The 16,457-nt window shown below is 41.6% G+C and overlaps 1 protein-coding gene across 1 annotated transcript; it reads right to left on the reverse strand.

Annotated features, from left to right (window-relative positions):
* Positions 1-1,584: 1,584 nt before the first annotated feature.
* Positions 1,585-13,315, reverse strand: LOC310942041 (tyrosine-protein kinase receptor TYRO3; the record flags this gene model as incomplete). Its single annotated transcript, XM_083907313.1, has 15 exons — positions 1,585-1,960; positions 2,370-2,506; positions 2,605-2,764; positions 4,268-4,377; positions 5,124-5,245; positions 5,496-5,588; positions 5,657-5,737; positions 6,560-6,673; positions 6,755-6,846; positions 6,951-7,158; positions 8,017-8,349; positions 9,074-9,235; positions 10,601-11,219; positions 12,992-13,053; positions 13,213-13,315. The coding sequence occupies 15 exons, from the start codon at positions 13,313-13,315 to the stop codon at positions 1,585-1,587; spliced, it is 2,772 nt and encodes a 923-aa protein (XP_083763439.1).
* Positions 13,316-16,457: the final 3,142 nt, after the last annotated feature.

Consider the following 16,457-nt stretch of genomic DNA (forward strand, 5'->3'; position numbering starts at 1 on the left):
ATACTTTGAAGCGGTGTGCAATATCATCCTGACTATTTTTTTTTTTTTTAACTTGCAATATCATGATGAAATATCAAGATATAATTTTACATTTCAAAGTAAAAGTGTTTGTTTTGATATACAGTTCAGGGTTTTAATGAAGTACATCACATCGCAAACTCTATATATATTAATAGATATATGAAGTCAGAGTAACATTTTGTCTGGAGATAAGTTTATTTGTCTTGTTTTGCACCTTTTCGATCGATTTATGTACAGAATGCTGCTATTTAATTTATAACAATGTCTGTTTAAATTACAAATAAATTGGTATTTGTTTATGTTCTATAATCTTATTTTCTTATTCCCTTTTCTGAACTTTACACCGCAACAAGTACATTTCCCCTGGTGTGAGATCAATAAAAATCCCCCAGTTTCATAGGTTTTCAAGGTGATTTCCTCTCAGAAAAGAAAAGAAAATACCGCCCTAAGAGTAACAAACCCATTTACCTCTACCTTTAATATATATATATATATATTAAAGGTATATTTCTCATTGTTTAAGAATTATTTACCTTTATCTATTTGTCATATTTATTATTTTATTTTAGTGTTTGTACATTTAAATTCGTTTCAATAAAGTTATACAAAAAAAGGTTCCGGCTAGACGTCAACACGGAGCATAAACCGGATTCCCCTCTCGTGAAAACGTAAATCACGTTACTTTATAATCGTGAGAGTTAAACCGAATGTAAACCGTTGATTTTCGCTGAATTAGCGCTGACGTTAAATCACGAGTGTTCTACTTAAATGTCGGTTAAGCGATTTCACAATTCTACTTCCGGTTGCGCCACACGGTGCGTTTAGGGACGAACCCATGTCGACGGAGAAACGACACTACGCAATATCACCGGGCTGAATTCATGTTGTTTTTGGTTTCATTTTGAGAATAAGATCATGAAAACATTTGTTTTGTGATCTTTTTGCGCATTAGATCTCATTTTGAAGTTTTAAAGACAGCGTGACACGCTCCGAAAACTCAAATGTCACACAACTAGTGGGGAAAAAACGAGCACGACAATTGACGTTGAACGCATCTTCCAATGAAAGGAAACACACATCAATGCTGGGATTTGTAGTTTATTATGAAAGTCGTATTAAAACGAGCTGAAATGAATAGATGGGTACATGTTTTGTATTTAAAAATTAATTTATAAAAATATATATATAAAAAAAATAAACAACATTAATACCCACTTATGTCTGTTTGAATGTTGTTGTTTTTTAACTGCATTAAAGCGTACTGGCCCATTACACAACATAACAAATATCAAACAATGCTAATTTTCTGACTAGTCCTCCCCAAACAAACCATAAAGACAGAAAAACAACAGAAATTTGGTCTGAAATTGATTTTGAAATTATTATATGAAATAAGATATGATTTTATTATCTATAAAAGACAGAACGACAGGGATTGAAATCAAAGTAGATGAGTAAATAAATGAACATTAGTGCAAACATTTTCAAATTGCTCATTCCATACATACAAAAGGCTGTCCAGCAGCAAGCAAGAGTGACAAAAAATATTCTTTAAAAAAAACATCAAAATTCATCTTTTTCTTCAGTGACTGTCGCCAGCATTAGTGAGTGAGTATATTTTAAGTATCCGTCCTCTTCCTCCACACCATCGTCTCTGGCTGTTGCTGCTGCTGCTGTTGCTGCTGCAGCCACAGGTGACGACAGGTAGACGTTTTCACATCGTCCTCCAGAGTCGGCCTGTGGCTCCAGAGAGGAGGATGAGGAGGAGGCAGCAGCAGCAGCAGCGGCAGCCTCCAGGCCCTGGTTGATGTATCTGGCCTCCTGGCTGGCCTCCAGGACCGGCAGCTCTGACAGAAGACCTTTCAGTGTCTCGCCCAGTTCTGCGAAGCCAGGCCTCCGGTCGGGCTCCTTCTCCCAGCAGCTCTGCATGGCCTCATAACTGTGGCAGGAGATATAGGAAGAGTTAGGATGTGAACATGGTGTAGATAAATATGTTTTGCTGCTGCTTTATCTCCCCTGTTAGACAGTCTTTGTGGACTGGAAAATCACGTTTCACCGTCCTGCGCCGGATTCCATAGAGAAAAGCAGCATTTTTTAAACGCGCTACGACACAAGACTTTCTGCTTCGTTTGCTAAGTTTGAGTCACTTCGGTGAATCCGACACCAAGGATTTCACAAACCGTGTCACAGTATAACACGTCTGAACTCACAAAAGGAGGCACCTGTGCGCCGTGACGTAAAAATGGTGATTTTCTCAATGGGATTTGGTGCAGACAGTTGAGTTTCCAGTCAGAAAACGATGTCCGACAGGGAGATAAAGCTCTGCCCGGTCGATTAAAGCCTCTCACAGTTTGTGGTCACACTCTTCTGGAGCTTTGAGCCTGTGTCCTGACAGCAGCACGTCCAGCAGCTCGTGGTTACTCACTCCAGGGTAAGGAGTCCTGCCCCGGGACACGATCTCCCACATGGTGACGCCGAACGACCACTGAGAGGAGCGAGGCGTTTACATTCACTCGTTCACCAGTAAGTCAATTTATGACAGTGTAGTGTAGTTTGTGACACTGTGTGTGCGCGTGAACTCACCACGTCACTCTTGGTGGTGTACACGGACTCAGACAGACTCTCCATGGACATCCACTTCACCGGGACGCGGACGGTGACTTTCTGACGATAATAATCGCTGCTGTAGATTTTCTTTGACAAACCAAAGTCAGCCACGTACACTCGGAGGTCGTCGCCCAACCTGAGGAGGAAACAGTCATGTGATCATGTCATTCATATTCACGCCCATCTATATATCTGTGTGTGTGTGTGTGTATACATCCATACAACCCCCCATATATTCACCCATTCATTCATTGATACAACCCTCCCCAGTCTCTCTCTATAAATTCATCCATCCATACAACAACTCTCTCTCTCTATATATATATATATATATATATATATTCATTAATTCATCCATCCAACCCTCTCTCTATATACAGTATATTTCATCCATTCATCTATACACCCCCTCTCTATAAATATTATTCATCAATTCATCCCTCTCTATATATTCATCCATCCATACACACCTCCCTCTCTATATATTCATCCATCCATACACACCTCCCTCTCTATATATTCATCCATCCATACACACCTCCCTCTCTATATATTCATCCATCCATACACACCTCCCTCTCTATATATTCATCCATCCATACACACCTCCTTCTTTATATATTCATCCATCCATACACACCTCCCTCTTTATATATTCATCCATCCATACACACCTCCCTCTCTATATATTCATCCATCCATTCATTCATCCATCCATTCCTCTATATATTCATCCGTCCACTCCTCTATATATTCATCCATTCACTCCTCTATATATTCATCCGTCCACTCCTCTATATATTCATCCATTCACTCCTCTATATATTCATCCGTCCACTCCTCTATATATTCATCCATCCATTCATCCATCCACCCCTCTCTACATATTCATCCATCAATACACACCTCCCTCTATATATATATTCATCCATCCATCCATCCACCCCTCTATATTCATCCATCCATCCATACACCCATCTCTCTATATCCATTCATCTATCCACCCCTCTATATATTCATTCATTCGCCCACTCTCTCTCTATATATATATATTCGTCCATCCACTCCTCTATAGTCATCCATCCATTCATTAATCCGTCCACTCCTCTATATATTCATCCATCCATTTATTCATCCACCCCTCTCTCTTTATATATATTCATCCATTCATCCATCCACCCCTCTCTACATATTCAGCCATCCATTCATCCATACACACCTCCCTCTATATATATATATTCATCCATTCATCTCTCTCTACATATTCATCTATCCATACACCCCTCTCTCTATATATATATACATCCATCCACTCCTCTATATATTCATCCATTCATCCAACTAACCCTCGACACACACACACACACACACACACACACACACACACACACACACACACACACACACACACACACACACACACACTTCCTTACAGAATAAAAGTCATGGGTGAATACTGAATACCAATATCCGAGGACACAGAGACACAGTCACATGTGAACAAGGACGCCTTGGTCTCATGTCCCCCCCCCCCCCCCCCCCCCACACACACACTTCTTCTCCCCCCTCCCCCCTCCCCCTCCTCCCCCCTCTGTCTGTGCTGTCTCCCGCTCAATGTCGCCCTCTGGTGGTCACTCACATGCAGTTGCGTGCAGCCAGGTCTCTGTGCAGGAAGCCCCGAGAGCTGAGATAGTTCATCCCTGCTGAGATGTCCATCATGAAGCGCAGGAGACTCTGATGAGGCACAAACTGCAGGAGAGGACGGAGACTTTAAAATGATATATACGTCATCAAAGTATATCAGTATATGTGATAAATAATAATAACTGTGAATAGTAAAATCACTAAAATATCTCTCAATCTCTATCTCCGAACTTAAAATCTCCAAAAATGACATTTTGACCTCAAAATAATTACTCATTATGTCAAAATAATGACTCATAATATTTAAAAAAATACTTCATATCTCTGACTCACAACTTAAAATCTCAAAAAATGAAATTTTAAACTCAAAATAATGACTTAATCAATGTCATTGTAATGAGACATAACACTAAAAGAGACTTAATATCTCTGAGTAACAAATTAAAACCTTATAAAATGACATTAAACTCAAAATAATGACTTAAAATATCAAAACAATGACTTAACATGTCATAATAATGACTCATAATACTAAAAATGGCTTAATATCTTAAAAAATAATGTCTTAATATGTAAAATAATGAGACATAATCCTCAACATGACTTAATATCTCTGAATAACAACTTAAAATCTCAAAACAATGACTTAATATGTCAAAAATAATGACTATATTTTACAATAATGACGTTTAATATCAATCATTTATTTCAAAACAATGACAAACCATCAACATATTGATGTAATTGAAAATTAGACATGGTCTTCCTTTTACTTGATATATATATACATATACATATACATATACATATACATATATACACAGTACATGCATGCAGTGACTGTGTCTCACCATAGGAATGTCACCGTAGCGCGTCGCGATGAGGAATCGTCGCAGGTCTCCGTGTTTCATGTAGGGGAGCAATACAAGAGGAACCAGCAGGGGGCAGTCCTGCTCTCTCTGTAAACTCACTCCTGCGGGACAAACACAGTTACAGGCTAATGTAGTTCACAAAAATAACAAGAAAATTCTCCCTTATTTAAGTTTCCACGCCACAACTTTCCATCACTAATACCCTTTTAAGACTATGGAACGCTGTGCCATCTAGTGGTTAACATGTGTAACTGCAAAAGTCCGAGATGACTTTAGCGCTGCAAAATATGCGACAACGAATCCAAGTGAACAAAAAAAGGGTTGTTAAAGAGACAATAAACGTTAGCTTACCGATTAGCCTGAGCACATTTTCGTGGTCAAAGTTCCTCATGATCTCGGCCTCTTTCAGGACCTCGTGCAGATCCTCCTGACAGTGGATTCCCACTGAGACAGAGACAACGGTAAGACGAGGACGGTGGATTATAGGTCGGATAACAAAGTGGATAACAAACCTTTCATGGTCTTCACGGCCACCTTCACGTCTTCACCTTCCTGTGGCGAATAAATGCCTTCATAGACCAAACCAAACTGTCCTGTGGAACAAGGTAAGAAGACTCAGTTATCACAAGACAAAATGTTGGTGATGTTAAAAGTCCGACCTCTCGTAATACGTAATAAGGATCTTTGTGATCTTAAGGCGGACCTAGACCGGAACTTCCAATTAACGCTGTTTTTTAGTGTGTATCTGCGTCATTACCTTGTTTACGAAGCCCTGAAGGTTCGAAACAAACAGTTCAGCCACTTCTGAGAACGCTGTGTTTTATTGTAATCTCGGGGCTCAGTGAGATCTCTGAAAAAACCCGGTCCGGTTACGTAAACACCGGTTCTCCTGAACAGCAGATCGCTCTGCTCCGGGCACTAGTCCGGGCACATCCGGTTGCGTACATTGAACCGCAGAAGAAGAATAACTCCGGGTCTAAGTCATAAAAGGGACTGCGGCGGGGAGTCGTGAAGAAGCTATTTTTAAACACTGTTAAAACAATGTTTTGATAATGAGGAGCAGTGCATCCACCGTTCCAGAGGGGGGTGCTGCGCTTCTGAGAGCGGGGTGTGCTGAATATGTCACTTCCGGGTACTGGCCAATCACAAGACAGTTGGGAAGGCTCTACGCTGGCTGGCCAATCACAACACAGTCTCTGTCTTCTGGGGGTGAGATTTATGTCTAAAATATTGTGGCTGAGGACATTGTCAGTAAGGAGAGATTTCTATCGCCTCATTTTCAGCAACTAGGAGGTTTTTGACCATAAAAACAAGTTAATGTATGTAAGTAGACCTCCATTACTGACATATATGTGCAACAGGACCACTCTATGTGACCTTTAACCCCTTGCGATGAGAAGGAACTGGACACCGACCTTTGCCGAGCTCCTTCCCCAGGGTCAGCTTGTTCCTCTCCACCAGAACCTCCCTCAGACTGGCCAGCAGGCTTCCACCAAGGCCCTCCAACACGTGGGCCGCCTCCTCCACCCCTGAAACGTACACGCAAATGGATTTCTAAAGGTCAGGTATGAATGAATGAATGAATGAATGGATGAAATATTGAGCCTTACCACTGGTCTGCTGAGCTGGAGCCTCCACCACCTGTGGACGTCTGTAGGAACATTCCGCAGACACCGGCAATAGCTCCAGGTCTTCGTCTGAGCTGCGACACGACGACAATTTTCATTTTAGAATCTTATTCCTGGAATTAATGAGGTGCTTTTTGAGGTCAAAAGAAGCAGATTGAAGGTTGAAGAGAGCTTTTACCTCAGTCTGCTGTGTTTTCCACGCCGGGCGCAGGCCACGATGGAGATGACAGCCGTGAGCACAAGGCTGCCACACAAAACTCCAACTGTCAGCCACAGGAAGGAGCGTTTGTCGTGGTGGTTCAGAGGAGCTGCTGATGGTTCCTGGTTCCTGGTTCCTGAGATGTTTAACCCCGGACCAACAGTGACCACCGCAACGGGACGTTTCCCTGTTAGGAAACAGAGAAATTCACTTTAAAAATCGTACTGTTTGAGTGTAAACACGTAATCCTGATTTGATTGTCTAATGCCTGTGCTGGTAGTATTGCATCACATGATTTGTATGTGCTGCTACTTGAATATATCTCAACATCTACAGCCACCCTATCCTACAGGTCATACCAAACGGAGGAGGGCGCCACCTAAAGGACATTAAAACCACTACCAGTCCATCTCCAAATTTGCCCAGTTGGCAGTTGCCCTCAAAACTAAGTAAGGGTATGTTCGACCTCATGAGCTCTACAAACTCTTCAGAACTTACCAGAGCATGTTTTTTTTTGCTCTCACCAATGACCTCAAACACCCATGAAAAATAATTTGGTTCCACCCATAGCTCTTCAGAAGAAAACCTATAGAAGCCATAGCTCCATCCCATCCCCAGTCAACCAAGGTGTACCCCAGGGCTCTATGCTCGGCCCCCTCACCTTTTCACCATCGACGGTACATGCTCATATGCTAAATATCTGCCTACACAGTTTCTATTCTATACTGAGAGGAGAAGGAATTAACCTTAAGGTTGCTGGTTCAATCCCGGGATGAGGCAAGGACTAGGGCACACCTGAGCAAGACACCCAATCCCTTATTTCTCCCTGGGTGTAGACAAGTGCTAACCACTGCTCCCGCACCTAGCTTGTGTGTAATAAAATAACTAATGCTAACACGTTCACCGCTATACCGATGATGCACATCTTTATCTCATCAACAAACAATTCATCCGTGAGTTCTTGTCTACGGAAAACCCGGATGTCATCAAATCTACTTACAATATCATTATTATTATTATTATGAAGTAGCTAAATTGTACGTACATCTATGAATGGTTAAAGTGGCAGTAGAAGCTTGCTGCGCCCCCTGCAGGCTGGATATATCATTCCAGGCTTGCACAGACAGCCTGTAGTCACGGTGCGGGTTTACTCCCACGATGCTGACCGACGTGTTGGTCAGCGCCGACGAGTCTGGCAGGAAATCGACACGGTCCCCGCACGGCTGCCACCGACTGCCGGCGCCCGCCGCCTCCTCGCACTTCACGCGATACGCCAGTTCCCGTCTGCCTCCGCGGTCGAGAGGAGGATCCCACGACACGAGCAGCGCAGAGTCGTTGTGATGACGCGCCGTCAGGTTCACGGGGGCCGAGGGCGGCTCTGCAGAGAACGTGTCAACAAATCAGTCAAAATACGCAGGTATACAGGTAGAAAGCTTGATGGAAGTAGCAGTTAGCCACAAGGGGGCGACTCCACTGGTTGCAAACAGAACTCAGTTTGAATGGAAGTCTACGGCAGTGTTTCCCAACCCTGGTCCTCAGGGAAACACTGACCTGCCATGTTTTACATGTTACCCTGCTCCAAAAACACCTGATTCAGATAACCCTCATCATCGAGCTCTGCACAAGCCTGATACACAACTTTTGTCAAGTTGTATTTCAACTTTTGTCAATTTTTAAAAAAGTTTTATTTCAACTTTTGTCATTTAATAAAAAGAGTTATATTTCAACTTTTGACAATTTAAAAAAAAAGTTGTATTTCAACTTTTGTCAATTTTTTCAAAGTTATATTTCAACCTTTGTCAATTTAAAGAAAAAGTTTTATTTCAACTTTTGTCTGTAAAAAAAAAAAAAAATATATATATATATATATATATATATATATATATATATAATATATACCCCTAAATTCCCATAGTCCCCTAATTTTGAATAGTTCAAAATTCCTGAATTCAAGTTCCCAATCCCATTGAAAGTTTCTGCCACTTTGCAACCCCAATCACAATTGGGTCCTTTGCACTGAAAGGACGCAGAACAACCAACAGGAGGCGCCCTTTCTCTCTGAACTGCTTTAATGTCAATTGAGTTGTCGTGTAGCGTCTTACTGGTGCAGCCGACGTCAGCAGGTTCAGTCGGCAGGCGGCTGAACCCCGGCACACATTCACACCGCTCTGATCCTTCCCTGTGCGTCCTGGTGTTGGCCGGGCAAACCTGGCAACCCGCGCTGTCATTGGCCGTCGTCGGTTTGAAGTAGCCCATCCCGCACGCTGGTGGAACAGAACAAAAAAAAGAAGTAAAAAATCATGGTGTCATTGACTCGCAGTGACACCGGTGATGTTTGTGCAATGTTTACAAAAGTGTTTCTCAGCTGTGGCAGAAAATAGACAAGAGACAGAAGAGGATCATGGGAAAAGAGGATGTGAAAGGCCTGGGCTGTGGCTTCCTAAGAAAGGTGTGAACACATGAGCATTAGACTGATGTGTGGGTGAGTGAATGAAAGGGTGAATTCCAATTCCTTGCTTAACCCTCAATCTCAAAAATGCTAATGCTAATGCTAATGCAAAAGTGCTGTCCCGATTCTCAGAAAAATAAAGTTGAGGGCCAAGTTTAAGGGCTGTATCGCCCTCAATATTGAGATTTTGACAAATGGAATAAATAATCGTGACGTAAACATTTTACGGAAGCGTATTGCTGCTCAGTATTATGTTACAACGAGAAACTATCACGTTAACTTATTTCTCGTTATAACGTCAAAAACATCGTATCTCAAAATAACGTGATAGCTTCTCGTTAAAACGAGAAAACAATCTTATCTTGACAATAGCGAGCATGCGGGGTTAGCGACATCCTGTTTTCTAAATAAAACGTTCATAGCGATTTGAGCGCACACGCGGCGGTTAGCGACATCCGGTTTTCAAAATAAAACCTTAAAACTATTTTAGCGCGCATGCGGGGTAAGCGACATCCGGTTTTCAAAATAAAATGTTCAAAATGCTTACAAGACAGATATATAGATAAATACAATAGATAGATATCATATTAGAGCGCACACGCGGGGTTAGCGACATCCGGTTTTCAAAATAAAATGTTCAAAATGCTTACAAGACAGATATATAGATAAATACAATAGATAGATATCATATTAGAGCGCACACGCGGGGGTTAGCGACATCCGGTTTTCAAAATAAAACATTCAAAACTTTTTGAGCACACACGCGGGGTTAGCAACATCTGGTTTTCAAAATAAAACGTTCAAAACGTTTTGAGCGCACACGCGGGGTTAGCGACATCCGGTTTTCGAAACTAACTGACAACCTAATAAGTTGACCGACAAACCGATCGTAATAAATAATCCTGACGTAAATGTGTTCTTCTTCTTCTTTTTTGGAGTTGACAGACTGGACGTAGCTTTGGCGTTATTCTGCCCCCTACAGTATGAAGACGTGTCTGCATTTAAGGGGTGTCCCATTTCTAAGTGACAAAATAACCCTCAACACTTGGTTTTGAGGGCAAAGTTAAGATTAAGGGTTGAGCTTGAGGGTGAAGATAGGAATTGGCCCCAAAGAATTCCAAAGATCCAACATTAACTCTCGGAAGACCCCGGGTTCCCGACCTTTCTGTGATCTCCATACCTTGACAGGTGTCGTCCCTGACTCGATGCCCAGGCTCACAGGAACATCCGCCCTCCACCGGCTCCCACGCTCCCTCCAGGTTGCACTCGCTGACCGGCGGGGAAACCTCCACCGCCCCGACCACGCAGGAACCGGTCATCAGGCCAGAGCCGGCCGCCGACCGTCCAAACGAGGCCAGGTGGACCACGGTGTCCGGACACGTCCTGTAGTACAGTCTGACGGACGATATGAACACGCATGTGCCCGAGTAGGAGAAGGCGAGCTGCAAACCTTTGTGTGAGACCGAGCCCAGACTCAGACTCCGGCTCTGCTTGAAATATCTCGACATTTGTTGCTGCGGAACTGAGTCAGGAAACGGCTCTGGATGGTGGAGCTCCAGACTCGTCCAGCTTCTGTGGAACCTCGTAAGCGGCGCGTCCAGGTCAAAGAGGTGAACTCCCAGAGGGCTCCGCTGACCCGAGGGCTCCGCCTCCTGGGCAAAAGTAACGTCCACCAGGATGTTGCGAGCGTCTTTGCGCTCGATCCACGGACTCAGAGCCGTTCTCGTTATTCTTCGTCCACAAGCCTGGAGCACGGGCACCGGACTGTCTGTGTCCAGTCTCAGCTTCAACTCATTCCACTGCAGGACAGGAAATAAACAGTTTGTGGAAAGTCACATGATAATAATAACAATAAGACATATATTTCTTATAAATAAATAACTTAGATATCTAGGTCAAAAATAGCTAGCTATATGTCTAGCTAGCTAGATGTTAGCGACATCCTGTTTTTGTAAATAAAACGTTCAAAGCAATTTGAGCGCACGCGCAGGGTTAGCGACATCTGGTTTTCGAAATAAAACGTTCAAAACATTTTGAGCGCAAAAACGATGGGGTTAGCGACATCCAGTTTTCGAAATATAACGTTCGAAGCGTTGTGAGCGTGCATGCGGGGTTAGCGACATCCGGTTTTCAAAATAAAATGTTCAAAACGATTTAAGCGAGCACGCAGGGTTAGCGACATCCGGTTTTCAAAATAAAATGTTCAAAACGTTTTGATCGCTCATGCGGGATCAGCGACATCCAGTTTTCAAAATAAAACGTTCAAAACGTTTTGAGTGCACGCGCAGGGTTAGCGACATCCGGTTTTCAAAATAAAACGTTCAAAACGATTTCAGCGTGAACGCTGGGTTAGCAACGTCCGGTTTTTAAAATAAAATGTTCAAAACGATTTTAGCGAGCACGCAGGGTCAGCGACATCCAGTTTTCAAAATAAAATGTTCAAAACGTTTTGATCGCACATGCGGGGTCAGCGACATCCGGTTTTCAAAATAAAACGTTCAAAACGATTTCAGCGTGACCGCTGGGTTAGCAACATCCGGTTTTTAAAATAAAATGTTCAAAACGATTTTAGCGAGCACGCAGGGTTAGCGACATCCGGTTTTCAAAATAAAATGTTCAAAACGTTTTGATCGCACATGCGGGGTCAGCGACATCCGGTTTTCAAAATAAAACGTTCAAAACGTTTTGAGTGCACGCGCAGGGTAAGCGACATCCGGTTTTCAAAATAAAACGTTCAAAACGATTTCAGCGTGAACGCTGGGTTAGCAACATCCGGTTTTTAAAATAAAATGTTCAAAACGATTTTAGCGAGCACGCAGGGTTAGCGACATCCGGTTTTCAAAATAAAATGTTCAAAATGTTTTGATCGCACATGCGGGGTCAGCGACATCCGGTTTTCAAAATAAAATGTTCAAAACGATTTCAGCGTGAACGCTGGGTTAGCAACATCCGGTTTTTAAAATAAAATGTTCAAAACGATTTTAGCGAGCACGCAGGGTTAGCGACATCCGGTTTTCAAAATAAAATGTTCAAAACGTTTTGAGTGCACGCGCAGGGTTAGCTAACCCTAACCCTAACCCTAACCCTAACCCAAACTTTGGAACGCCCTCCCGCTTCATATTAGACAGGCCCCCCTCACTGTCCATTTTTAAAACTCATCTTAAAACACATTTTTATTCTTCTGCGTTCAACTCAGCATGAGACTCTGCTCTTGTTTTAGTGTTTTATTGTTTGAACATTTTTATTGTTTTATAGTTTTATTGTTTTTTATTATTTAAACGTTGTTACTGTTTTATAGTTTTATTGTTTTTATTTTGTCTCCTATGTGCCATGTTTTATTTACTGTACTGTTAAGCACTTTGTACCAGCTATAGCTGCCTAAAGCGCTCTATAAACAAAGTTGAGTTGAGTTGAGTTACAAAATAAAATGTTCAAAACGCTTAGATAAAGAATAGATAGATAGATAGATAGATAGATAGATAGATAGATAGATAGATAGATAGATAGATAGATAGATAGATAGATAGATAGATAGATAGATAGATGTGTCACTAAAATGAACCAAAGTCACCTGTGAACTTGGCTCAGACGTCCACTTCACAGCAGATTGACGGTCAAAGCGGAAAATCTCCACTGAGTCAGAGGAGAAAAGAGAAAGTGGACACAGTTAAAATCCTGAAGTTACTGATTTTACTGACTTTTTAAACAGTCGTTTCAGAGTTTAAAAAAGTCGTTTCTGACACTGCAAACACATTCACGTTCACCGTCGCATCGACTCCGGTCGACACTCACCCTCTTCAACTCCATGTTGAGCGTCACAGCGAGCGTCCCACGTCCACAGCGTCCACAGCGTCCACAGCGTCCACAGCAGAACTCGTCCGTCAAACACAGACATGTCTCACTCTCTGTCTTCTAATGACCTGTCACTCAACTCTCAAAGCGTCCTCGTCTGTTTGTGTGGTTTTTTTTTTTTTTTTTTTTTTTAAACGCTCGACTCATCATCGCAGCACGGTGACGCACGGGAAACGCCGACGCGGCGAAACCTCCTCCTCCTCCTCGTCCTCCTCGACCACGTCCACGCACCGAGACGTTTGGTCTCTTTTTTTCCTTTCATGCCTCATGGACGCCTGGCCATAATATTTCAAAATAAAAGTCAGTTATTGACCTGTGTGAGGACGTCGACGGGGGGCCCGGATAAAACTGCGTTTGCGGGCCGGACCTGGCCCCGGAGCCTTATGTTGCTCATGTGTGCATTAGGGAAAGAGTTCTAATGTTTACAGAAAATAAATAAAAAATAGCTGGGGGGGTTTTTTTTTTTTTACTCTCAGACTACATCGGAAGACTTGTTGTTGCGATAAAGTGAATAATCTCATCCTGCAAGGAAACCTTTTTCAGTCCAGAATTGGGCAACGCTCTCTCGCTTCCTCTTTGCTTTTATTAGAAATGTTGACATTTGGCATTTTTTTTGGCGAAAAAAAAAAAAAGAAAAAAAAAGAGGAATCTATTTACAGCGAGATCCAGAGGCAGCTTTGAGAAGTAAAAGCCAACTGTGTAAAAAAAAAAATATAGTGACATCTAGTGGTGAGACTGCAAAGTGCAATAAAAAGGGATTGAGTTGCAAATTTTGGTGTAAAAAACCCCCCAAAAAAGTTAAAATAAAATGGCAGTTAATTCATTAAGAACAAGATATTTTTATACGACACTCATTTATTTACTTTCACCCTCAGTAATAATAATATTTTAACACATTTATTCCTCATCATTCCTCATGCATAGTTGCTTCTCTGCTCTTTTTTAGTTCCTTTAAAACAAATAAAAAGGGATCTGTGACTAAAAACACACTGAGGACTCGTCAGTCAGTTTCTCTTTGACCTTTGACCTTTGACCTTTAACTCTAATCCCTTCACACTTTCCTTTTCTAACCAAGTGAGAGTTAAGAGTCCGTTTCTGTTGAAGGAAGTTTCGTTTTTTTTGGTGAAAAAGTGCACGACACGCAGCTTTAAAGGCATTCAAAACTGTCTGTATTTGTAGTTTGAGTTTACAAATAGTGCAAATGTAACAAGAAAACTGCAAACTTTTACACACAAACACACACAAAAAAAACAACAACCGCTGATTTTTACTTTGTTTGTACTGAAATAAACTCACAGGGGTTTTTCTCTTTTAGCAGATGTAACTTTTGTCATAATAATGACAGGATTCCGTGTTTATTTTTATCGAATTTTATCGAATGTTCCTGTAAATGCAGTAATAACAATAATAATAATAATAATAATAAAGGATTTAAAACTGGTTTAAATACAGTCAAGAGTGATTTTGTGGCTTTTCGTAGCTGATAAAACGTTAAATTAACCTAATAAATAAACATGTGATTTATTTATCTTTTTTTTACTTTCCCTCGTTGGCACTTTTCTCATCTCCGCTGACGAAAATGTTTGTTTCTACTTAAAAAAAAATAAAAACAAAACAAAATAAACACAAAGCGGCAAATGCACAATTAAAAAAACAAAACAACAAAAAAAACCAACAACCTAGTTTTGGTTTTCATTTACAATAAAGCAAATCTCACAGTGTTGCATTTAAACCCTTAAAGGATAGTTTTTTAACAGTCAAAACAGTGATTTAGTTATTTTACCTTACCATCCTAGTATAAAGGACAGGAGGTGTAGTACTCATTTCAGCCACAGGAGGGCGCTGCATAACCCTGGATACATTTTTGCATTAACATCGTTCATATTTTCTGTGTTTAGACACTGACTGAAAACATGGCTGCTGTTGATTTTAGCCACTTAACGAAAGTTTTCCAACACTAACTCTTCTGCACCAAATCCCATAGAGAAAATCATCATTTTTAGCTGACGGGGGGAAACAGGAGCTGCTGATCTACGGCTGTTTTTGTTTTGAGTTTGCGTCACTGCGTTAATTCTTCACAAATGAGTTCACATTTTAAGTTAGTGATGGAGGCAAAAGTGGAGCAAAAACTCCTGTGAACTGTCAGGTAAAATCACTGATTTTCTCTATGGACTTTGGTGCAGGAGAGCGAGCGTCAAGAACGTCAGGTTCCACTCGGTTAAAAGTGGTCGTCCAGTGGTTGAGATTAAGTTTCCGAAGATGTTCTTAAGATATGCCATGTTTCCCGCGTCGGTAACTCGTACTACGCTCGTAGAAAAAGAGTGGTTCTTCTACAAGGGCTGAGGTTCTACCTGGAACCACCTGCTTCTGAAAAACCCTTTCCTGAAGGAATGGTTCCAGTAAGAACTATTTTAGATCCAGAGAACCCTTTAAAACCCCTTCGCTGAATAAAGGGTTTCAAAAGGGTTCTTGGTGGAACCCTCCAAAAGGGTTCCAGGTGGAACCTTTATATAAAGGTTGAGTTGAGGGCCAAGTTTAAGGGCTGTATCGCCCTCAATATTGAGGTTTTCCGAGACCACCCTTGGGAGCAAGGGCTACCCAGAATGCATTGCGTGTTTTCACATAACAAAGATGGCGCCGAAAGCAGTGAAACGAGTGCGATACAAATGAAGTATTTTCTTTGTTAATAGAGATATAAAAATGATGAAAACCATTGTATTATCTTAGTTTAAGCCCATATTATGGATTACTGACTAACTGACAACCTAATAACTTGACTGACAAACGGATCGTAATAAATAATCCTGACGTAAATGCGTTCTTCTTCTTCTACTTCTTTTTTGGAGTTGACAGACTGGACGCAGCTGCTTTCGCGTTATTCTGCCCCCTACAGTCTGAAGACGTATCTGCATTTAAGGGGTGTCCCATTTCTAAGTGACAAAATAACCCTCAACACTTGGTTTTGAGGGCAAAGTTAAGATTAAAGGGTTGAGCTTGAGGGTTGAAATAGGAATTGGAATTGGCCCTAAGAGTGTACTACGACAAAAACCTGCACTCTGAAGTCTCTTTAAGAACGGTCATACCGGTCGAGTGAGTCGCTAAAAAACACGTCCTACGTCCTGTACGACTTCTGTAAACCTCGTCGTACGCTGACCTGTCGTCATAAAAATGGAACATTTTAAGAA

Source organism: Microchirus variegatus (genome assembly GCF_963457635.1).
Source record: "Microchirus variegatus genome assembly, chromosome: 2".
NCBI lineage: Eukaryota > Metazoa > Chordata > Actinopteri > Pleuronectiformes > Soleidae > Microchirus > Microchirus variegatus.